Below are 25,804 nucleotides of genomic sequence, written 5' to 3' on the forward strand. Positions count from 1 at the left end.
GGGCTGTGAAGGCACACCGGATACCTGGTGCATATAGCCTGCATCAATGGTACCGGTTCGATGACACACCTCGCACGGCATGTGCAAGGAGCTAGCACAGGACACACTGGGCTGTGGAGGCACACTGGAGACCTGGTGCGTAGAGCTGGCACAAATTGTACCGGAACGATGACACACTTCGCATGGCGAGTGCGAGGAGCTAGCATAGGACGTACTGGGCTGTGGAGGCGTACATCTGGGCGAGTGCGAGGAGCAGGCACAGGACGTACCGGACTGGCGAGGCGCACTGGAGGCCTGATGCGTGGGACCGGCACAGATTGCAGCGGACTGGTAACACGCTCCTTCAAATTCGCGTTGCCGCATACTCCTCGCCATCTCCACTCCCCGGTATCCCTCCTCAAACTATTCTATTGATTCCCAGGCGGGTTCTGGCACTCTCCCTGGGTCGACTGACCACCTCTCTACCCCTTCCCATGTTGTCACTGGTTCACACCTCGGCTCCGCCGACCACCCTGTGTGCCCCCTCCCAATTTTTTGGGGGGGCTGTCTTTTGGGCTTTCCTTGTGGCCGCGACCCCCTGGCGTCGTCGCTGTTCTCCATTCTCTCCTTGCTTAGGAGAACCTGTCCTGCCAGGATTTCTTCCCAAGTCCAGGATCCCTTCCCATCCAGAATCTTCTCCCAAGTCCAGGATCCCTTCCCATCCAGAATCTCCTCCCAAGTCCATGTATCCCTCTCCTCCTGGGCACGCTGCTTGGTCCTGTTGTGATGGGATATTCTGTCTCGTTTGCTAGAATAAATGTCGGACCATGGCGCAGCGGATGTTGAGTTCCACATTATTTAATAGAACGTGAAACTAAGCAAAGACAAAAACAAATAAACAATAAACTAACAACGAACCGTGACAACAGCGATGCTACGTGCACTTACTCAAAACAATATCCCATAAACACAGGTGGGAAAAACAGCTACTTAAATATGATCCCCAATTAGAGACAACGACTACCAGCTGCCTCTAATTGGGAATCATACACAATCACCAACATAGAAAAACAAACCTAGAACCCCACATAGAAATAATTAACAAGACTAACCCCCCAGTCACGCCCTGACCTACTCTACCATAGAAAATAAGAACTCTATGGTCAGGACGTGACAAGCGTAATATATTTAATATGCCATAAACTATTCTTCTTTTTTTAAACAGTTTCACTAATTCATTTTAATTAACTTAATCATTATGACATACCCCTCACTTTTGACATTGGTTGCACTAATTGCACCGTTTGTCTACATAACCTGGTTCAAGTATTCATGACATTACCCTGAGGAAGGCACAGTGATGCCGAAACGTTGGTAAATACCCATTAAATTGCTGGGAGTTTATATATGGAGTGTGCGACTTTCTTTATTTTGATAGTTTATGTTTTATCCGCAGTTAGTCAGCACCTCCACACAAACTAATGTTTCTGGTTGTGTACCAGCTCATGTTTTTTAACATGCCATACCTCACAACAGCAAGTTACAATGTTTCCCTTTGTTTACACTCTCTGTGTGAACTTTTGTTGGAGTTCTCTGTCTCCATGACTACGAGAGGCTAGCTTGACTGGAGCTAACGTTAGCTGACATTAGCTTCTATGCTGACATTAGCTTCTATGCTAACGGACTCTTATAAATTCATTAAACTATCAAAACATCATAAAAAAAATACAATAATATATTATCACTCTGCTTAATTTGGTGTTTCATATCCTATGCTTTATAACTCGCTCACTGTGAAGATAAGGTTTAAAATAATAGTTTTATCTGGTGCTTCTCTCTTCAGTTTTCAGTTGTCTCTCTCGTTCAAATGACTCCTTAGGGGTGTTCACACTGTACATTAGTCCAGGGCTAAGAGCCTCCTAAGCGAGTGTTCATACTTACACATTCTAAAGTAAGCTAGCACCATCCTTAGCTCAGGGCTAGCTGGCCCTGCTCCAGAGCAGGGTTAGCACTGACTTTTCAGGGTTAGTCCCATAAACACAGTGCCGAAATAGCCCGTGTGAAACTGGGTCAAGAACGATTATGTAATGTCTGTAATGTGTTCTGCACATTATTTTGATAAGAAAATTCATACTATTTATTCCTTCCATCTGAGGATAAAAACCAAAATACTTAAATCCGTGGAAAAGCATAGGCGTGCAAAGGTTAGGCTACCATACTGTATATTTCACATTCTCACACATTTCTGGTTGGCAATACAGGGAACCCAAACATGAGCAAAAAACAATACTATTAATACAGTAAGTATTACCCCTTTTTTTGACAGCAACTATTCCCTTTTTCTTTGATGTTACAGACAAACTAGTGGCAGCCTAATGCCTCTTATCAGAGATGTGCCTATGCTGGTATATAAATGCATCAGTATAATACCAAGCAACCTCTTTTGACCTTGGTGGGTTTATTTATTTAATGCATTATACTGCCATTGTACCGTGGTAACCAAAATGAATAAAGATGGTACCATAAAATATATTTTTTGATTAAATATACCATTTATCATAGTTGTGCATTACCATGGGCTACCGGGTGGCCCAGCGGTCTAAGGCACTGCATCTCAGTGCTAGAGGTGTCACAACAGACCCTGGTTTAATTCCAGGCTGCATCACAACCGGCCGTGATTGGGAGTCCCAAAGGGCGGTGCACAATTAGCCCAGCATCGTCCGGGTTTGGCTGGGGCAGGCCATCATTGTAAATAATAATTTGTTCTTAACTGACTTGTCTAGTTAAATAAAGGTTCAATTAAAAATAAATTAAACAATAATGTAGAATGCAGGTTAAAGCTATGATATTTCACGATCCACATCTATACCATGGTATAAATGATGCAATACCTATTATATAGGTTCATGGAAGTACCATCATACTTTAAAGCTAAAAACATGGTACATTTCCATGATTCAGATCTTTGCATGGTATAAATGCAATACCATGGTAATATTTAGGTACAATGGCAGTACCGTGGTACTACCATCATACTTCAAGACTAAAACCATGGCATATGGGGCGGCAGGGTAGCCTAGTGGTTAGAGCACTAAAATAAAGGTAAAAAATGTCCATGATTCAGACTATACCATGGTATATGTGAAAGTACCATAATAGTACTTGTGTACCTGTGCTTCTACACCTGCATTGCTTGCTGTTTGGGGTTTTAGGCTGGGTTTCTGTACAGCACTTTGAGATATCAGCTGATGTACGAAGGGCTATATAAATACATTTGATTTGATTTGATTAGTATAAATAAAAGTACCAACGCAAATATTTGTAAGGGCAGCTCAGAAATGGGCTTCATGTGTAAACACAGCCAATGTATGCAGGAAGTGTTTGAAACAGGTCATATCTTGGGTGTTGAAGTGAAAGGTTTACTGTGTAAATAAGAGTAGCCAGATAGTCATTAGCAGAGAGAGAGACTCGCTGTTCAGGTGTATTGTGGAATTCAGTTGGATGTATTTACAGAAATGCAGTATTAACATACACAAGTGTCCCCAAATGGTCGTATCCAGTAGAAAGACAGACAGAAGAGTAGCTATGGGATCTGTGTCAATGAAATACGTTCTGTCTCTCTCCTCTAGATACAGTATCTGAGGGAGCAGACTGAGAGGACCACACCCAGTGAACAGACACCACACGAGCCAAACAGACTTCTGGGATAACTGCTGACTAGAGTATGGAGCCGGCACAATCAGAGATGAGCATCTTGGGATGCTCGACCAATGGGAAAGGTCACAACCTAGGAGATGACAAGTATGTGCCTATGAAGACCATGCCAGAGGAATTAGACACGTGAGTTTATTTTTTGCTGTACGTGTACATCATTGTCACATAATTGTATTGCGAAACAGCCACAGCTAATCAGAATCAAGGCTTTGCATATCTGTCTGATAAGCATCTGAAACGTTCTATACACTCACCTGATTGTCTTTGTGCCTCTACACCACAGAAACAATACAATGCGATACAATGAATTTCATTCCAATTGTTTTTGAACTGATGCTTTGATATTGTTATTGCATAAGGGCGGTGGCATTTAGCCCGCTGTTGTGCCCAGCCCATAGACTGGAGAGAGTAATGGGTTTTTGTGCTGTGTTGGGTTAAACTGTGAACGTGTCACGTGTTGTCGTCATTTACCTGCCAGTATGGAAACCAGTCTGTAAATGTCATCTGTGTTTTTCTTAAAAAATACAGTAGCCTGTATTCATCAGGGTTTTGGGGTCAATTCCTTTTCAATTCAATCAATTCTGGATATGAACTGAAATTCTAATTTCAACCCTGATATTCATCCACATGATTCTATCCAAAAGCGGGTGACTTACCCTCTAATACAGACACCATTTTACAGACAGAACTCTTAAAACCCTGTTTCTATTTCCGCCATGCAAATTGTGCTTTGCTCGCCCAGTCCTCCTTGCTAAAGTGTATGACATCAGCAATGAGGATGAAGCGTTTATACGCCGTGAATGACGTCTGAACAGACAATATAACTGATTTCCTAAGTGCATGTTTGCCTTGTTTTTGTCCCATCGTCGCCCTTGGATCCTTTGTTTGCCACACAGAAATGGTACTCAAAATGCCAGGTATGTTTATACTTCAGATATACAGTCACACAGACACAATCTCTATCTAGTAGGCTCACTGACTATGTAACATCGTTACAATCCTTTCAGTGAAGCACCTTGCTACTGTTTTGACAATAAACTCCCTTCTATTTGTGTAGCTTGAGTCCCTCATTTTAAGGTGCCCGGTTTTAGGGACTATCAATTGTAATGTCCTTTTCTGTTTCGCCCAGGTTTGATGATCCCGATGGCATCCTGGAGAGTGAGGAGTTTCTGCCCAACGGAGATGGGACGAAGCCCATGCGCTTCACAGACGTGAGTGTGACTGACTTTACTATCGCCACAACTGAAACATTACTCACTGGGCTGTTTCCCAAATGGCACCCTATTCCCTATGTCTAGCCCATAGGACAAGTTGACATGGCCACAATTGTCATCTATTTCTTGTTATGATGGATGTCGCTCATAGCCTACATGTCTTTTTTTTCTTTGTTAAAGCACATAGATGTGCATGAAACTGTAAGCAAAAAATATATGCAGAAATGTGCCTTTCTGCCTTTTTAATTTTGTTTAACGTCAGTGGTCAAGTCAAGGAAGCATCATGACCAATATATTGGCCACACTCCACTTACCAAGACCATTGCCAAATGAGGAGCACTGTCACCGGCTTTTATAGTAAGCCCTGAGGTGGTGTAATGAGCCTACAGTGGTACCGCCCAGCACATCTAGAAGGGGGTGTATTTCATACCGAACTCATCCCTTGGGATGACGTAGAGGCACCTTCTCAAGGTGATGTCAATGGTAGAGTTGAACCGCTAGGCTCCTCAAACTCAACTCAGGACCTCAAAGGCAGTTGCACTGCTCTTTTTCATTGTTTCCCTCTAATCAGGGACTGATTTAGACCTGGGACACCAGGTGGGTGCAATTAATTATCAGGTAGAACCAAAAACCAGCAGACTCCGGACCTCTTTGGGCAAGAGTTGAATACAAATGCGCTAGGGCCAAAAAAGAGCTAGATTAACTACTAAAATATCAAATATATCACTTTTGCAACAAACTGTCAAAATTAAGACTAGAATTGACATGTTTCACTTAAACTAAGCCTAAAACATCTGGTTTTCGATTATTATTATTTATTTATTTTACATGAAAATTACTCTTTAAATTTGTCTGTGCCCACAGGATAACCCTTTGAAGAACCCTTTTTGGTTCCATTGTAGTACCCTTTCTACAGAGGGTTGTACATGGAAACCAAAAGGGTTCTACCTGAACCCAAAAGGGTTCTCCTATGGGGAGAGACGAAGAACCCTTTTGGAACTCTTTTTTTCAAAGAGTGTACCCAGCTAGCACATTTGGTTCCTTCGAAGTTGTGGGAACGTAACTTTTTGGTTTCCCTTTGGTTCTGGGAACGAAGCAATACGTTTCCTGACCAGAAAAACAGAAAATGATTTAAACATTCTTGAACTCCAAGCACAGATAGGACACATGTAAATGAATTTGCTTAGGCATTAGTCATTCAAACATATTCATTTTTTTTGTGGCACGGCATCAGTAAGATTCAAACCTATATTCTGATGTCTATCCATGGAATTAGTCCACTGTAACACCAGGATGGAACTAGCATATCATGTTTTTTTTACTTGTACAAAACTGTTCATTTTAGTCTATTCAAACAGACCCCATGTCAAAGCAAACAAGCATTCATTAACATTAGGTGTGGCCAATTAGTGGGCGAGGCTAACATACCTGAACTCACAAGATCAAGGATAGATAGTTTTGTTGAAGCTGAGAACGGAATATATATATTTTTTCAATAACATTCTTAGAAGATTATTTGCACATTACAAATGTTTTCTTGTGTTTTCACATTTTTATTACCTTTATTTAACTAGGCAAGTCAGTTAAGAAGAAATTCTTATTTTCAATGACGGCCCAGGAACAGTGGGCTAACTGCCTTGTTCAGGGGCAGAATGCCAGATTTCTACCTTGTCAGCTCGGGGATTCAATCTAGCAACCTTTCAGTTACTAGTCCAACACTCTAACCACTAGGCTACCTGCTGCCCCACCCCGTGGAAAGGGTTCTTAATGTTCTGAGAACATAACTTTAGATGGAGCCATGAGTATTCCTGCAGAAAACGTTATGCTGAAGTACTGAAATTCCCACGGGAGAATGTTGTTTCTTAACGTTCTCTGAACTATTAGAGAATATTCCCAATGTCAAAACCAGTTGGAGTGCATTCCTAGAACATTACCCAAATGTAATTAAATGTATCCATGTTTGAACGTTTAGTAATAGTTCTGTTAAAGTAATGAAAACCAAGATCAATAACGTTATTTTTGTAAAGTTCCTTAAATGTGCTGAGAATGTTCCAAGGCCAAGCAACTATCCTGCACCAATCCCAGAACGTTCTTGAAAAGTTGTATGTAAAATAACCATAGGACAACCACACTCACACCAAGCTCTAAGAAACATATGGTTATCAGAAAATTACGTGCTAGCTGGGTAGAGAATAGGGTGTCAATGTGGGGTGCCATTTGGGAAGCAGACACTTTGCTAATGACACATTCGGCTTGTCACATTGCACTTGACAAGAACATGAATTTTCAAATGTAAAATCTGAAATTTTCAGCTATACATTATTATTGAATTAACTAAATCTGAGATTGTTGTATTTGTTTTGATTAGTTTGAGGGAAAGACGTCTTTCGGCATGTCTGTGTTCAACCTGGGGAATGCTATCATGGGCAGTGGAATCCTGGGACTGGCTTATGCCATGGCCAACACTGGCATACTCCTCTTCCTGTAAGTCAAACTGTCAGCTTTCTACATGTCTCTACATGTCTGTAATAATGACCGTAAGTCGCTCCGGATAAGAGCGTCTGTTAAAGTACCAAAATGTCAAATCCTGCCCATGCTTCTTAACGGTCTCCTAGTCTTTCCATTCCCCACTTGGCTTAGTGTTTTTGTCCTTCCTCTTCTCATAAAACCCGGGAAACGGCAAAACGACACACTGACTTTCAAATCACTGACACACTGAGCACAGATACAGTAGGAGTCACACATTAGCTATTGGTTGGTCTCTGTTGATAGTAGCGCTGCCAGCTTGTTGTGATATGATATCCCTTTGCTTAACAAGAGTGCCTGTAGAGAACGTGCTCCCCAGTCTCAGTTATAGCCTTTAGGTTGCACATAGAGTCCACACAGTGTAAAGGGCCAGGGTGGGGGTTGAAAATAGCCACGACCTTCGCTTGTAGGAGGGAGCTGGGACAGCCAGGAATGCTATTTGCCCAGAGCCCCAGCCTGCCTGCCTCAAGAAGGGTCCTGTGCCTGGGTGGAGTGATATGGGGCCAGGGTGGGGCTGGAGGCAGGGTAAGGGTCTGTGGTGATGTGACACTTCTCATGGCATGATCCACACTATCCCCTCCCTCCCATCCTCCAGTATTCTCCAACCCTTGTCCCCGCCCTTGTGGGCACATACAGGCCCCAGAAAGGCCACAGCCCAGAATAGCCCCCCGCCTGCCAGTCCCCACGCCACTGGCCCCCTCTGTAGCGTTGGACATGTCCTCCCCTCTCCTTGCTCTGTCCCTCCTCCCTCTGCCCCCCCGTCCTTCTCATGGAAACATACAGCTTCTCATGGAAACATACAGCTTCTCATGGAAACATACAGCTCCTGTTTATCACTTTTGTGACTCCAGGTTATAGTACAGGAGAGGTTCAAAAGGTTTAGACAGATATATTTGTTTGGACTTTGAGAAGCAGGAATCAATTCACATGGATTTGTTTTACTGTGTATTCTGCCCCATGGATTTTTCTTTCCATCCAAGTACAGTATTATCGACTTTGGACTCAAAGTATTGTCTTCTGGTAAAAGTAAGCTGATAAGTCTAGATTCCTGTAGCAAGCAAGATGTGATCAAATTTTGAAGTCCTTGTTCCAAGTCCTATCTTTTCCCATGGAAAAAACAGATCATGTTATATTAGCAACTATATTGGATATTGGTTGCATTGCGGGTATGACCGACACAGGGGCTTCTTTGTCTCTCGAGGGTAACATACTGTACAAAATACAGGGTTTCTCAAGGGAGACCTAAATAGATGGTCTCTACCTCCCTCAGCATATTATCACACCCTAGCAGTTCCAATGGGATGTGGGGAGAGCTCTGAAAACGCCATTTAAACACAAGACCTGAGAACTCAGATTCCACGCTCACAATGTGATATTTCCTGGACAATGAACCAAACCAACCATTAATCAACTCCTAATGGCTCTCGTGACTCCTGCACTCTAAAAACTGCTGGTTTAAAAAGCAACCCAGCACTGGGTAAATAGTGGGCAGAACACATGTCAGGTTATTTTTGACCCAGCACTTGGGTCACTTAGTTGGGTTATTGAGCTATGCTCAGATGAGCAGTATTTCTGTTACATTTATTTAAAATTCATATTTGAATTACGTCTGAGTATTTTGCATTACACTGGGCTGAACTACACTCCAATGTATTTTGTGACAAGATACTTTTGAAAGCTGTAATTTGTATTTTCAAAATTCTATACCATTTCTTTATAGTGGTTCACAATTTTGTGGCCCCCTTTCACCCTAAATTGGTATTAGAAGTCTGATCGGACCATGGTGTTGATAAGAGTGTCTGCTAAATGAACTAAATATAAATGTATATGTAAATAATAAACAATTGCAAAGCATGCCAATGTAAAATTCTAATGAGTTCAGCCCCGAAACAAGTCTAATGACAATACCCAGTGTGCTTTGCATTTGCTCATTTTCACATATACATTTTGGCCATTTAGCACAGGGTTTCCCAAACTCGGACCTGAGGGCCCCCCCTGGGTGCACGTTTTGTTTTTTGTCCTAGGCCTACACCGCTGATTTCAATAATCAAAGCTTGATGATGAGTTGGTTATTTGAATCAGCTGTGTAGAGCTAGGGCAAAAAAAACACAAAACATGCACCCAGGGGGGCCCCAGGATTTAGCAGAAACCCTAATATAGCATATGCTCTTATTCAGAGTGACAGTGCATTCAAGGTAGATAAACAACATATCACAGTCATAGCAAGTAAGATGTTTATGTAACCGTTATCTTATATTTTATTTTGATACATTGTCTTTAGGGTATTTTATAGTTGTAATTTGTAATTTAAACCCATCGCTGGCTATTACCCACCGGGTCAGATCAGAAGACTGGAGGCATGGCTTAGTAGGCGTGTGGCATTCAGATTGTTATTTTCGTCGACCCGTGAGAATAAATGTCATTCAGCATTGTCAACACAATTGAGTACTGACGCTTTTGTAGCTTTAATAAGGCTTACACAAGCGTATGAGTTCCTCAAGTGTCTATGCATATCCCAATGTTGGGATAGGTACAACTGTGTTATGATGTTTAAATAATAATGTTATAAAAAAAAACGAATGCATTCAATAAAAAAACAGGTAGCAATAATCAGTCCATCAATTAGTTAATCAGTCAGTCAGTCTGTAGGAGTGGTTGACGGTGTGTTAGTGTCTTTGTGCTGTGGGAGGGAAAGTGGTGGGGACTGGGCTGGCAGTTGCTGGATAGATGTAGTAGTTGTGGCTGGTCGGTGCTGTGTCCAGGGTTGTTGCTGGTGTTAGGGCTATGACTGGGACCAGGAAAACCTGGGTTAGTGTTTGGGCTGGGTTGGATATAAGGGGGTGGTGCCGGGACTGGGGAAAACAGGACCGGTAACCAGGAACTGGGGCTGGTGCTGGGTCGGGATCTGTAGAGGGGAAGAAGGAAAATCTGAGGAGCGAGTAGACACACAATGGAGCCTTAGACCCAGAGGTCAATGGTGGTACTTCCCTGTGGGCTGCTCGGCTGAAGATATTTTGGCCCTCCTCCATGCCTCGTCTGGTAGTTTGATGCTTGGGCTGACACTGGAAGCCGGGGACTGGGTTGGTGCTGGGACTGGATCTGCAGAAGGGTGGAAATACAACCTGGGGAGCAAGCAGACACCCAAGGGAGTCCTAGACTATTGTGGCACTCCCCTGTGGTCGGCTCGCTACGGGTGAAGGTCTGGTGTTTGGTCCCTCTTCCATGTCTCTGCCGGTGTCCTGTTGCTGTGACTGGGTCTGGTGCTGGATCTGTAGAGGGGAGGAAGGACAAGCTGTGGCTTTCTCAGGTAGGTCTAGATCTTTGGTCTTTCCTCTGGTGTGGTGATGACTGGGTCCTGATTCTGGTGAGAGGGATAAGTGTAATGGGAGAAAGGGGGAAATGGATGGAGAGGGATCAGAGGGTGGGGGTGATGGAGGGTATGTTCATCAGTCTGGGCTGGTGTTGGAGGAGGAGCGGTGTGGCGATAAGGCTGGACGCTGGAACACAGAGGGAGCAAAAAGGGCCCACACCCACCTGTCCACGGAGCACTCCCAAACAGCTGGTGGGTGACTTCAGTGCGAGCGCCAATGTAGGGGCAGTTCTCTGTACGTAGCTTGTGCCGTCTGTAGATGGATTCCCTAGTGGGGAGGCAACCATGAACAGCCGCCTGAGGAAAGTCCTTCTGTTCGGAGTGTGTTGTGAGGGTCATGATGATGGGTTATTGGGGGGTCCAGGTCTGATCATTTAATTACAGATTAGGACGAGGGCTTCTAGCGGGTCGTTTGTGTTGTTGAGTAGGTTCTTGGATGTTCACAGGTCTTGCCGTGCCTCCTGACTACCTGGTGGCCCTGGTGGTTCTTGGAGGGGTGAAGGCGGTTTGGAGGGTCCGGTTCGGAGGGTCCGTGGGGTCTGGACTGAGGCTGGCTGGCTTGCTGCTGTGCAGGATCAGGGGTGGGGTGGGTGGGGAGGGCTAAGGGAGGTGGATCTGGGTCACTAAGTAGTGGACGGAGCATAGCCTCTGTTGTTTCCTAGCGTGATGGTACTGGGGAGGTTTTGGATTCCGCCCACTCCGGACCTGCCATTTTCGTGCCCCAGTCCAGGCGTGGTCTTTGTCCAGGACCCTCCTAGCTACTGACTTGAGGGTGGCTAACCTGCTTAACCAAAATTCTATTTCCTAGTTCTGGATGCAATCATTGTTAAAATATACTGTATCTATCTTGGATTCTGTGTCAGAAAGTGGGTCTACTCAGAGTGTAAGGTTCTGTATTTATTTTCTAAGTCAACCTTGTGTTCTGTTTCGTTGTGTTCTTGAACGTAGCCCCGTCTTTAATTTTTGTTCATTGATTTCACCTGTGTCAGTTCACCTGGTCTCTCAGCTCATTTAGTTCAGTTCATTCTGTTTGTGTCTTTGTGAGGTATTGTTCGTTTTGTCTCTACCAAGCCTTTTCCTAGCTCGTTTGTGCGAACCAGTTATAGCCTTCAGTTTTAGTTTTGATTAACCTGCCTGTTTGCCTACCTGTGTATGACCATTGCCTGCCTGTGACCACGATTCCTGCCTTCTGCGAAGGTGAAATAAACACCTGCCGCGGTTTGCACGTGAATCTACACCTTTTTCCTCCTGAGTATTCATTACAGAATACCTCGCTTAAAAACGGAATGGATTCAGCGGAGCTCCAGCGGCGCCTAACCCAGCAAGAGAAGCGTATGGAGGAAATTTGCCATCTTCTCCGCCAACCTATCCCTACTCCTGCAATGCCAGGTATCGTAACCCATAACCCTCCTTCATTCATATTCATGCCTGGAAAATATGACGGTTCACCTGGGAAATGTCTGGGATTTCTGATGCAATGCAGCAAATACATTGAGCACAACCCCACTATCTTCTCCACCGACAAGAGCAGGGTGGATTTTGTTGTCTTTACTCACAGGCAAAGCCATGGATTGGGCCACCGCCATATGGACTGCCAACAGCACAGAACTCGGATCCGAGACCCATTTCCACACCCTTTTCAAAGAGGTATTCAATCACTCTCCTTCCGGTCGTCCTATAGAAGACCTCCTCATAGAACTTCAACAAAGACACAATTCAGCTGCCAAGTATGCCCTCGAGTTCCGCACCATGGCTGCAGGGAGTGGATGGATGGAGTGAGGCTGCTTCAGGCGGAGCTGGCCTGTAGAGATGACCTTCAGGATTTAAATCAATATATTCTTATGTCCATCTCCATCGACCATCTCATCGCCGACGAACTCTGCCACCCAGGCACACGGAACCTTGTCTTTCCATGATTCCGTCATCCCATCCGAGTCTTGCAGAGCCCATGCAGTTGGGCCATGCTCCTCTCCCGTGTATCGAACGACAAAGGCGGATCCAAGTAGGGCTCTGCCTATACTGTGCAGGGAAAGATCATCTACTCAGCCATTGCCCTGTTCGCACCCCACGGAGAGATGAAAAGGGTCCCTCCACTGTCATGCAGGTAGGAGTGTCCGTATGTCTAAATATCTCCCAGAAGCAATTCTCCATCCCAGTATTGAAAACCATTGGGCACTGGCCTCATTGCGCATCTGACACAGAGCGTCACCCTCCGGATTGGAGTCTTCCACACCGAAACCATTCAACTCATGGAACTCTCATCCCCCAAACAGCCACTCATCCTCGGACACCCCTGGCTTTGTTGTCACAACCCTCATGGCAACAAGGTGAACTACTGTCCTGGTCTTCTACCTGCTTCACCAGTTGTCTCAGCCTACCCTGCAGAGCCACCACCATTGAGGACTCTGCCTCTGCAGTGCCACCTACCATGCCATCTGAATACGCCCAGTACAGCAATGTCTTCAGCAAAATCAAGGCCTCCACTCTGCCACCACATTGCCCAGGGGACTGTGCTGTTGACTTACTCCTTGTAGTGTCCCCACCGAAGAGCCATGATCACCCCCATCTATGCCGGAAAATGAGGCAATGGAGAACTACATTGATGAATCACTCAAACGGTTTCATTCATTCTTCTTCCCCGGCTGCCTCCAGCTTCTTCTTCATGGAAAAAGGACGATGGTCTCCGTCCATGTATTGATTTTCATTCCCTGAATGACGTCAGGGTCAAGAATCGTTTCCCTCTTCCTCTGATCCCAGCGACCCTTGAACAAGTGGTCCGCTCCAACATCTATACAAAACTCGACCTGTGAAGTGCATATAACCTTGTCCGTAGACGTGAAGGCGACGAATGTAAGGCGGCCTTTATTACCGCACGAATACCTGGTCATGCCCTATGTCCTTACTAACGCCCCCGCCGTCTTCCAATCCTTTATGAACAAGGTTTTCCAGGATATCATCAAGCGTTCTCATCGTCTACGTTGATGACATCCTGATTTACTCCTACTCCCTGAAGGAAAACATACAGCATGTGCAAAAGGTTCTTCAACGGCTCCTTGATCATAACCTTTATGTGAAGACTGAAAAGAGTACCTTCCATGTAACCTCGCTAAACTTCCTCATCTTCGTACTGACACCTGGAGGGGTCAGCATAGATGAGAACAAAGTCACCGCTGTCAGTAACTGGCCCAAACCCACCACCGTTAAGGAACTCAAACGTTTCATTGGGTTCTCCAACCACTTTGACCGGTTCATTCGGAACTTCTACTGCCGCTCCCCTCACTGCCCTTACCAGCCAAAAGACCTGCTTTCAACAACTTGAAACGTTTCTTCACCTCAGCTCCTGTTCTTCGCCAATCCGATCCTTCCTTTCACCCTGGAGGTGGATGCCTCCGAAGTAGGGGTAGGAGCCATACTCTCTCAGTGGATGGGACCACCTCCAAAATCACATCCCTGTGCCGCCTTCTCCAGGAAGTTATCCTCCGCTGAGAGGAATTACGATGTGGGGAACAGAGAACTCCACGCCATCAACCTGGCCCTCGAGGAGTGGCACCACTGGTTGGAGTGCGCACAACATCCCTTTCTCGTCCTAACAGATCATCGTAATCTGGAATATATCAGAGGGGCCAAGAAGTTAAACTCCAGGCAAGCCTGCTGGGCACTCTTCACACGCTTCCATTTTCATGTTACTTACATCCCTGGGAAGAAAAACGTAAAAGCTGATGCTCTCTCCTGCCAGTTTGACCTTTCAACCAGTAACTCAGACCCTACACCCATTCTTCCTTCCTCTTGCATTATGAGACCGGTACAGTGGGAGGTTCACTCGGCCATACAAGAAGCCCTAGCCTCAGACCCAGCTCCTCCTGAGACACCAGCTGGGAAGAGTTACGTACCAGAAGCTGTTAGACCCCAACTGATGCAATGGTGTCACACGTCCTTGGGGTCAGGACATCCGTGCATTACACAAACCACTGAACTTCTAGCCCGTAAGTTCTGGTGGTCCTCTTTGGCATCCGGCGTAAGGGATTACGTACTCTCCTGTCCAGTCTGCGCCCAAACAAAAAGCCCTCATCATCTCCCTTCTAGTAAGCTTCAACCTTTGCCAATCCCTCAGACCCTGGTCCCACATAGCTGTTGACTTCATCACAGACATTCCTGAATCCTCTGGTAACACCACCATCCTTGTCATAGACCATTTTTCAAAAATGTGTCTGATTCCTCTTCCTCATTTACTTAACGCCATGGAATTGGCTGAGTTTATGTTCCATCTGTATGGGATTCCGGTAGACATCGTCTCTGACAGTGGGCCCCAGTTTGTCTCCCGTGTGTGGCGAGACTTCTGTGGCCGACTGGGGGTCGCCTTCAGCCTCTCCTTCGGGTACCATCCCCAGAGCAACGGGCAGACAGAACGCCTGAACCAAATAGGGAAGTACCTCCACCAACAATGTTCTGCCTCTCCACACAATTGGAGTCGGTATATGGCCTGGGCCGAATACGCTCAGAGCTCACCCATGCATTCATCGCTCCGCCTTACTCCGTTTCAGTGTGTATTTGGTTACCAACCCCCCATGTTTCCCTGGGAGCCGGAGCCTGGTACTGTCCCAGCTGTCGATGACTGGTTTCGGCGTAGTGAGCGGGTATGGGAGACCGCTCACCGGCATCGGCAGGAAGCCTCTAATACCCAGAAATGCTTTGCCGACAAACTCCGCTGACATATGCCACTCTTTCACCCCGGACAGTGTGTGTGGCTCTCTACCAGAGACATCCTGCTCCGCCTCCCCTGCAGAAAGTTCTGTCCTCGCGTCATTTGGGACCAATGAGGGGGGGTGGGGGTACTGTAAGGTTCTGTATTTATTTTCTTAGTCAACCTTGTGTTCTGTTTCGTTGTGTTCTTGAACGTAGCCCTGTCTTTCATTTTTGTTCATTGCTTTCACCTGTGTTAGTTACTCACCTGGTCTCTCAGCTCCTTATTTAGTTCAGTTCATTCTGTTTGTGCCTTTGTGAGGTATTGTTTGTTTTGTCTCTACCAAGCCTTTTTCTAGCTCGTTTGTGAGAACCAGTTATAGCCTTCGGTCCTAGTTTTGATTCACCTGCCTGTTTGCCTACCTGTGTATAACCATTGCCTGCCTGTGACCACTATTCCTGCCTTCTGTGAAGGCAAAATAAACACCTGCCGCGCTCTGTACGCGAATATACCACTTTTTCTCCCCGAGTAATCATTACACAGAGTTTGTTACACATTGCTGAATCTTTGCACTTTCTGAATTATGACCCAAATTGGGGGCCTTGAAACTAACTACAAATTATTCCGGTGGCCTTCATCAGGCAGTTCAGGTTAGATGGCACAACGCCCATACGGCTCTGGATAACTGCCCTACTCTTATGTAAGCCTTATTAAAGCTACTAAAGTGTCAGTGCTTAATCTTAACGTTGCTAACAATACAACACTAAAGATTACCCGAGTAAAATTACATTTACTCGCTGGTGGCCAAAAATAACTACCTAAATGCCACACCACTACTAAGCCACACCTCCAGTCTTCTGCTATGACCCAGTGGATCATAGCTCATTAACCCAGCATCAACAACCCAACTTAAAGAAAACAATGGGTTGTTTGTGACCCAACTGGCTGGGTCAAAATAACTCAATGTGTGTTTGGTCCTATATTTACCCAAATTGGGTTGTTTTCAACACAGCAATTTTTTGAGTGCTGGAATGTCAGGCCTCAACCTATGTGCCCACACTGTGGCCAGATGCTAGGATCCTTACCTCTACTGTGGTCAGTAGTCTAGGGGCCTCCATCTGGCTGCAGGGGCCGGACTCTAAGGTCTGGGAAAGGTGACGGTACTGGGAGTGCCCTCTGACCATCTAGGAATGCTGACTGGGGAATGTTCAGCTCTCTTCCTCAGGGGTCAGTGCTTCTGTAGGCAGACTGCGGCTCCTCTCTGGTCTCCCTTTCGGGCACAGGGGTCTAAGAGGGAGATGGGTTGTGGGGAAACGCTCTCTCTCAGATTACACTGGGCCAGGATTACTGGAAGGAGAGTTATGTCCTTTGTTATACCCCCCCCCCCCCCCCCCCCCCCCCCCCCCCCCACACACACACACGCCTCGCTACTGGGTTCTTACTCCAACATGATCTTCTCAGACTGTTGGCAACATTATTAGCATTTTCATAACATTCAGAGTCTGCTGAGAAAGCACTTACCTTTATTAACTCTCTGGGCTTGAGCCCTGAGATCACATGGCTACAGTTGGTGGTGAACCAGCCAGTCGGCTTTGTTCTAGCTAGTGTACCTCACTTTCCCTTCAGGATACAATTAATGCCTTTTCAGTGAAACCTTAATATGTTTCTTTTTGGAATTATACTGAGGCAGTAATCTCAAACTGTAATTTATTTTGGTTTTATAAGTCAAGCCACTAAGTGCAAGGGCTTGTCATAGAAATGTGTGTGTGTGCTATTCTTACATATTGATAGAGAGGAGCTGAGGCATTCACTACTACAGCTAGTTCTGAGCTTGTTAGTTGCTATGCTCAACTAACCTCCTTTTATTGCATTGAAATGAGGCAATGACATGTCTTATCATGTACAGTTGAAGTCCGAAGTTTACATACACCTTAGCCAAATACATTTTAACTCAGTTTTTCACAGTTCCTGACATGTAATCCTAGTACAATTCCCTGTCTTAGGTCAGTTAGGATTGCCACTTTATTTTAAGAATGTGAAATGATAGTAGAGGGTGATTTATTTCAGCTTTTATTTATTTCATCACATTCCCAGTGGGTCAGAAGTTTACATACACTCAATTAGTATTTGGTAGAATTGCCTTTAAATTGTTTACCTTGGATCAAATGTTTTGGGTAGCCTTCCACAAGCTTCCCACAATAAGTTGGGTGAATTTTTGCACATTTCCTCCTGACAGAGCTGGTGTAACCGAGTTAGGTTTGTAGACCTCGTTGCACACACTTTTTCAGTTCTGCCCACCAAATGTCTATAGGATTGAGGTCAGGGCTTTGTGATGGCCACTCCAATACCTTGACTTTGTTGTCCTTAAGCCATTTTGCCACAACCTTGGAAGTATGCTTGGGGTCATTGTCCATTTGGAAGACCCATTTGCGACCAAGCTTTAACTTCCTGACTGATGTCTTGAGATGTTGCTTCAATATATCCACATAATTTTTCTACCTCATGATGCCATCTATTTTGTGAAGTGCAGCAGTCCCTCCTGCAGCAAAGCACCCCCACAACATGAGGCTGCCACCTCTGTGCTTCACGGTTGGGATGGTGTTCTTCGGCTTGCAAGTCTCCCCCTTTTTCCTCCAAACATAACGATGATCATTATGGCCAAACAGTAATATTTTTGTTTCATCAGACCAGAGACATTTCTCCAAAAAGTACGATCTTTATCCCCATGTGCAGTTGCAAACCGAAGTCTTGCTTTTTTTATGGCGGTTTTGGAGCAGTGGCTTCTTCCTTGCGGAGCAGCCTTACATCGTTATAGGACACAAGTTACATCGTTATAGGACTCGTTTTACTGTGGATATAGATACTTTTGTACCCGTTTCCTCCAGCATCTTCACACTGTTGTTCTGGGATTGATTTGCACTTTTCGCACATTCATCTCTAGGAGACGGAACGCATCTCCTTCCTGGGCATATGAAGGCTGCGTGGTCTCATGGTGTTTATACTTGCATACTATTGTTTGTATAGATGAACGTGGTACCTTCAGGTGTTTGGAAATTGCTCCCAAGGATGAACCGGACTTGTGGAGGTCTACAATGTTTTTTCTTCTAAGGTCTTGGTTGATTTCTTTAGATTTTCCGATGATTTCAAGCAAAGAGGCACTGCGTTTGAAGGTAGGCCTTGAAATACATCCACAGGTACACCTCCAATTGAATCAAATGATGTCAATTATCTTATCAGAAGCTTCTAAAGCCATGACATAATTTTCTTGAATTTTCCAAGCTGTTTAAAGGCACAGTCAACTTAGTGTATGTAAACTTCTGACCCACCGGAATTGTGATACAGTGAAATAATCTGTCTGTAAAAAATGTGTGAAAAAATTACTTAATTAACAAGAGATTTGTGGAGTTGTTGAAAAACACATTTTAATGACTCCAACCTAAGTGTATGTGAACTTCCGACTTCAACTGTACTTTCTTTCCCTCCTTCCTCCAGGTTTCTTCTGACTGTTGTGGCGGTCCTCTCCTGCTATTCCATTCACCTGCTGCTCAAATCCTCTGGCATTGTGGGTAAGCTGGCCCTCGTCTTCAATTGACCTCATGCTTCAATAGTGCATGTGTAACAACACTGTAACCCGTAAGGATGGGTCACACTGTTGCTGAACCATTGAGAGGAGATGATGGTATTCCATATTGGGGGCCGCTGCAGTGTCAAGTCACAGGGATTGGGCCAGATGGAGAAAGATATTATGGCTTGCATATTTGCCGCGTTTGCATGTCTCGATTCATTTTTATATTTTCCTGTAATTCTGTGAATAGTTCCCCAATGGCCCAGCATTAAGGATGTTTAACAAAACCTAATATATTGTTCTTCATATTCAGCTGTAGGTGCCTAGCATGGAAATAGAGGCCCGGCATTAAAAACCTGTAAATGAACCAGGAGATTCTACACTGACTATCTAACTAAGTGTTGTTTAACTTACTACCTGGGTGTCCCCCTGTAAAAGTTGTGTAATGATGATGTTGCGCAACCCACTTTCTCTCCCAGGAATCCGAGCCTATGAACAGCTTGGCTACAGGGCCTTTGGCACCCCAGGCAAGATGGCCGCTGGCATTGCCATCACACTGCAGAACATCGGAGGTGAGAAGTCACTGTGGTCACTGGGCTAGTGTCCCACAACACAAATCTCTGTGTGTTTGTAGAGTGTATGGTGCTACTATAAATCACAAAGCTCAGCAGCAGACTGTCTCGTCTTCCTGGCCGTTCGATTCACCTAAAACTGTCCACTTGGAGTGCAGCCCTTCACATTACCCACCTATATACTCCAGTCCATATTTACATAGCGATAATACAGCCCTAACTTAACCCTTATGGTTTCAATATGCTGGTCTGGGAAACATGACAGTAGACATTTGAGGAAAATAGCTCTCTTTGTCTGTCTCCCTCTCTCTCCCCATCTCTAGTCGCTCTGTATGATGATATATATTTTTTATTTAACCTTAATTTAACTAGGCAAGTCAAACAGTCAAACAGCTGCTGCCGTGGATGTGGTGGTGTGTTGGCATTGGTTAGACTTCCCTCACACTGCTAACAACCACTGAACAGTGCAGTGGCTGCCTGCCTGGCTGCGTGTGTGCGTACTTGGGCAAATCCCTGGCTGCGACAGACACAGTCAGCAGTAGTCAGAAGCCATGTTACCAGTCTTTGATTTGTTTTGGGACCTGATAAATAGCTTTCAATGGTTCTAAATCTATTTACAACGAATGCCTTTTGGAACCCACTTTCCACACCGTATTATTTTCTAGATATCTGTAAGTATTTCTTTCTCGCTCGCTAGATAAGGTGGGATCTTTTTGTGTCTGTAAAATGAAGAATGCAAGAAATGGATATGGAAATGCCTTTATGTGCAAATATTGGTATAATAACCATCATATCATGAGATGACATGTTGTGTGGTCCTCCCACCACGACTCGGGAAAGCATACAGTTTATTAGGCTACAGATGAACTAAGTTACGATTAACTTTACCAGGTTGTGAAAGTGAAAGCGGTGATTGATGCTCCTTTCCAATAAATGTCGAGGGTCTTATTCCGGAGACATGACGATCGATGCTTTGCTGGCGTTTGACCAATAAAAATATTATCGCTCGTTTGTCCATAATAGTCTCATCGTGTAGGCCTCTCCTACCCGCACTGTATCTGCCAGCTGTTGGGTAGAGCACACGCGCCAAGACCAGAGTTGGCACATATGAATTTTTTGGGAACAAACCTTTTTTTTGGACCAAACCATCAGTAGAGTTGGTTTGCAATGGAATCCCATTTCAATTGTATTATTTAAGTTATTTTAATGTGTAATATGTCACCCCGCACAGCCTTTTATCCCCAACAAGTCAATTTGATGGAGAGAAAAAATTCAGGTGGGAAAATTTGCATATTTCATGCGGATTGTAGAATATTCGCATGAAAATCTGTTGCCAGTTGAATGGAAACCTAGCTACTGACTGTGTCACTCATAGTTCTGTCTGTCTCTATTCCCTCACAGCCATGTCCAGCTACCTGTACATCGTCAAGTCTGAGTTCCCATTGGTCATCCAGGCCTTCAGTAGGGCGGACCCCACCGCTGAGTGAGTACTCATTGGTCTATCCACTAGATCTACCTGAACATTTCTCTACATTCCAGTGCCACGTTTAGTAGGCAAATGTTTGCACATAGAAAATGCATGAGTAGAGTCGATGTGATTCCTTAGGCATGTTTGTTCTATAAAGTATATTTATATCTGAATGTTCCACACCGTTGTGCTCTGCTGAACGTTCAGATGTAGGCCACTGCCTAGAGACGGCCCTTTCTGCCTTGTGTAGCTTTAGCTGGTAGCTGAGCTTGTACCATTACCCAGGATCACCTGGCATGAGCTGTGGGGTGGTGTCCTCAGAGGTTGATGCCGTGTACAGTGGCCTGGTGGCCTTGGCCTAGTATTCCAGGGGAGGGGTGGGGCAGGGGCGTGAGTCTGCTATTGGCTAGACAGAACAAAGGGGAATGGCTAGCACACACCTCTTCTCCCGGGTCCAACCCCCCAGGTTGAGGTGACAACTGCTACAAACAGCAGTATTGTGGTGATGGGGGTGGTGTGTTGGGGCGCAACTGCGGTCTCTGGCGGTAAGAACGGGATTCCTGCTCTGCTACTCCCCCTGACCGGATCTAAAAACAAACTCTGGACTAGACCAGAGAGGACAGAGAGTGCTGAGAGCTGAGCCCTGTCCTGCTCTACCAAACCAGCCAGCCAGGCAGGCTGCTCTAGGAAACGTCATTCCACAACTCCCTTCTCTGTTAGTCTGTCCAAAGGGCTCAGCCCTGCATCAAAGCACACTGGCTATAGTTGACACGGGGCAGTTGAATACATGAAATAAATGTACAGCAGTGCAGCTAGAAGAGCAGTAAAATGGACTCATATTAAATCACAATGGTGTTGAGACGGCTTCACCATCCGTTCTCTCTGCTCTGGGTCTGACCCCTGTTTGTCATCCGGCCTGATGTTCTGCCTCCTGTCTGTGTTTATTTGTGTCCTGTAGCTAAGTGTTTCAGTGTTGCAGTTATGCGTGTGTGTTTCATTTCTGGGAGAGTGCAGAGATTTCTCCATAGGGATTTTAGAGCTCTTTGAAGGCCTGTCAGCACCCTTTGTGTTGATGAGCAGGGGTGTGACAGATTCAAATTTTGACGTATGTGTATGTGTGTGTGTGTGTGTGTTGGGGGTAGGACCAGCAGTATGCTGGCTCACGTACACATACGGGCTCATGTGACAGCTGACAGTTGGCCAACCTCAAGAGGCCACACTCAATGTATTGTCAGCCCAGGCCCAAACATGACATGAATAAGACTCTCGACGCCCAGACATCCACCCACTTACAGAGGTTCTATAGACTCACTCTCTCTCTCTCTCTCTGTCCAATGGCCAGCAGCGGGTACTTTTGTAACATTCAGTTTTCTGGTTTCATTAATCAAAGGTGCGTGCGTGCGCACAGAAAACACTCAACTTTGCACGTTTTCCCGCAGAGGTTGGTATTTAGACATTTTGAAATTGACGGGAAAGTGTGCGTATCAACATTTTGTTTATCAATACATGATTGTGTTTCTATCTTATGCCTTGGTCTGAGATTAAACAGGCTATGTCATGCATCCTATCGCACAGCAATACTGTAGCCTAACCCATACTGTCATAGGCTACCGGTCTATTTACTGTCATGCGTGGTTGTCTGTTCAATGAGCGATTGAAAAATGGTAGCCTAATACTTGTTGCGTAGCGGGAATAAACCAGTCATGTCAGAAAAGAGAGACATGCCCTGCAATATGATTATGATTTAGGCCTGTACAATAAAAGTCAAATGTATAGGAGACATGCTGCTATGTGATCTTCTTACCAATGGGAAATGCATTTGTTTTATCATTAGGCCTACGCCTTAATGTTTTTTTATTAGCATACCATTATTATGATTCCTGTGCATCAAACACCACCTCCGTTTCACCCAAAATAACAATATTTGCTTGCAATACAGTTGCTCAACCACTAGAAGTTATGGTTAAGCGTGGTCTGAGATTTGCGTGGAGATACGCACACTTTCCCGTCAATTTCAAAATGTCTAAATACCAACCTTTGCAGGAAAACTGGTATTGTTAGTCTTTTCCGTGCGCACGCACCAGTTTTCCCGCAAAGGTTGGTAGGGGTTTGTTTATGGCCACGGGCTCTTTAAATAGAGTTGGGTTTACAGTGATTCATACAGTGTGTCTGACGGCTGGATTAGGGCCTGTCACGCGCGCGTGCACACACACACACAGATTTGTTTTACTATCCTTGTGTGGACCAAGCAATTGATTCCCATTCAAAATCCTATTTTCCCTAACCTTAACCTCAAAACACTAAACCTAACCTTAATTGTAACCCTAACCCCTAAGCCTAAAATAGCCTTTTTCCTTTTGGGGACCGGTGAAATGTTCCGAATTGTCCGAATTGTCCTTGTTTTACTATCCTTGTGAGGACCCCTCAGAACCTGGTTCATCTCTAGGTTTCTTCCTAGCCACTGTGCCGCCTAGCCACTGTGCTTCTGCCTCTGCATTGCTTGCTCTTTGGGGTTCTAGGCTGGGTATCTGTAAAACACTTAGTGAGAACGGCTGGCTTTAAAAAATTACATTAGATTTGATTTAGAAGCAAGCACAACACAGCTAATAGGAGTTTCAGGAGTTGAATGGGTAGAGGGCTACATGCTAAGGAAGAGCAGTACAATCGGTAATTGGCAGCTGGATAGAACAGGAGAGGGTTTGAATACAGGGAATAGAATGCTGTATTGTAGAAGATGAATGTCACTGTTGAACGCTATTGGTGAAATGAGGTGTTGTGAATCTGAAACACTCAGAGTGAGACAGAGAGGGAGATGGACAGGTGGATCACACATGGGACTGACGTAGGGTCCAGGGCCCCCTAGACCCTGATCTGTAACGAAATCATCTGGACTCACTCCGTCACGGTCTGTGCTTCCTGCTTTCTTGGGACTCTCTAAAGTCCCCTCCAACCCTCCTCCCCACCCACACACACACCCACGCACAGACAAAGGACAGTGCATTAAGCCCACTGTAGGCCGTGGACCAGACAGCCCTGTCTGTTGTGTGGTCTTGCTCGCAGAGAGGGTTAAGAATAACAGCTGTAGCAGCTTAACCAGGAGCCTATATGTCTGAAAGAGCCTCTCATACCCAGGTTGTAGGATACAAGGGTTCAAAGACCCTCTCGCTGGAAAGCGTGTCAGACTGTGATTGTATTTTGGTGTACCACTGCCCTGCCACTGATTTCACCGTGGTGCTAATGTAACTACAGTAGCTTGTTCGCAGCAAAGTGGCAGCAGCAGGACATGCCCAATCAGGCCTGAGGTGTTTCACATAGACCAATTAAAAGACAATTTTATTTCAGGAATGGTTGTCTCAGACTGAGCCCAGCGTAAACAGCAAATGGCACTCAACCTGTCCCAAGCCACCATGTGATCCGACCATGGGGTAAACCCTGTAGCCAACATTCTCAACACTGAGCATGCGACATGTAGCACATCTCAATGCCTGGTGACGTGCACAAATGCATGAAGTGCACATGTGAACACATGCAGACCGTTATAGGTACAGTATGTACTGTTTATGGCTATTTAGGACCCTCGAATCCAATTACATTTTTTATGAGAGGCAAATCACAGTTTTGATGGGAGGACGTGTGTTTCCCATATACTGTATTGGAGATGCATGTAGAGGGGCCTGGCCAGTGTTTGGCTGAAGGGAGGGAAAGGGATGGAGGGGGAGTCAGGCTAAGAATAGCATCTCCCAGCCCAGACCTGCTCCTCACACGTACTGGAGCACTGCTCAGGGCAAGGCCCTGTGGAAGGAAAGTATGTTTGGGTCAGGGGAGGGGGGTGGGTGTGTGGGACTGGGGGGGTTGAAGGGAAGTGTGTTTGGGTTGGAGGGGTAGTTAGTACTTGAGGGTATTTTGGTTGGGGGGTTACTAGAGGGACACAGATATGAGGAGAGAGATAGCTGCCAAAAGAGCAAGCGGGATGGCGTGGGAACAGGGCGATTCTCACTTATTGAGAAGTTCAACCTCAGTGCTGTTTAGGTCCCTATATGCCACCCTTATTGGAACTGTAAACGTCAACATAAATCAGTAGCCGTACATAAGAGAGTGGCTTGGACCCGCGTGCCAGATGAAAAGAGCAACGTCTCGCAGCAACAACGGTTAGAAATTGACATATTTCCCCAATAAGCACTACAGGCGTTCTACTGTAAATCAAGGCTGTTTCTATGGCTCTCACAGAACAGGACAGAGCAGACTGTTATTATGACTGGCAGCGACTCAGTCGACCAGTCAGCACATGCCGTCATCAGATGAATGATAATGGAAAGAAAAGGAATCAACGTTTTTTTAAATGAATAGATTTGGTTTACAGTTTCATTATTTTGACCTCCCCACAGTGCATTGGAAAAGGAAGTGTAAACTCTAACATAGTCTATTTGCTTGAAAGATATCTTGGCAGCATAGATAAAATGTTTCAGTTTTGAAGCTCATTTCCAGCAATTCTACACAGTTTGGCATGGAGCTAAGAGACAATTTTGCAGTTGGTTAATGGGCATGTGCCTTGAATGCCCAATTTCTCCCTGACTGTCTAGTTTTGATTTGATTGATAGTTGTCAAAGATGGTATTGTTTAAATATACAGTATATATATTAGTTCAAAATCTTTTGTATGCTTTCAATTTGATTTTGGTCGTTGACACTGAAATTGTTTTTCTATTCCGAAAATGA

General features: G+C 45.1%; 1 protein-coding gene across 3 annotated transcripts in view; it reads left to right on the plus strand.

Annotated features, from left to right (window-relative positions):
- The window catches only part of LOC109890862 (sodium-coupled neutral amino acid transporter 3), a 59,279-nt gene that overhangs the window by 21,218 nt on the left and 12,257 nt on the right, over positions 1–25,804 (plus strand). For 2 of the 3 annotated variants that reach the window (XM_020482943.2, XM_020482942.2), the window contains exons 2-8: positions 3,609–3,819; positions 4,590–4,610; positions 4,823–4,904; positions 7,276–7,391; positions 18,977–19,050; positions 19,529–19,621; positions 21,023–21,104. In XM_020482943.2, the coding sequence (XP_020338532.1) occupies positions 3,704–3,819; positions 4,590–4,610; positions 4,823–4,904; positions 7,276–7,391; positions 18,977–19,050; positions 19,529–19,621; positions 21,023–21,104 (584 nt within the window). In that variant the 5' untranslated portion in view covers positions 3,609–3,703. The remainder of the gene's footprint in view (positions 1–3,608; positions 3,820–4,589; positions 4,611–4,822; positions 4,905–7,275; positions 7,392–18,976; positions 19,051–19,528; positions 19,622–21,022; positions 21,105–25,804) is intronic. The other variant, XM_020482944.2, reaches the window with a different exon arrangement.

The sequence above is a fragment of the Oncorhynchus kisutch genome, linkage group LG5 (genome assembly GCF_002021735.2).
Source record: "Oncorhynchus kisutch isolate 150728-3 linkage group LG5, Okis_V2, whole genome shotgun sequence".
In the NCBI taxonomy this organism is placed as follows: Eukaryota; Metazoa; Chordata; class Actinopteri; order Salmoniformes; family Salmonidae; genus Oncorhynchus; species Oncorhynchus kisutch.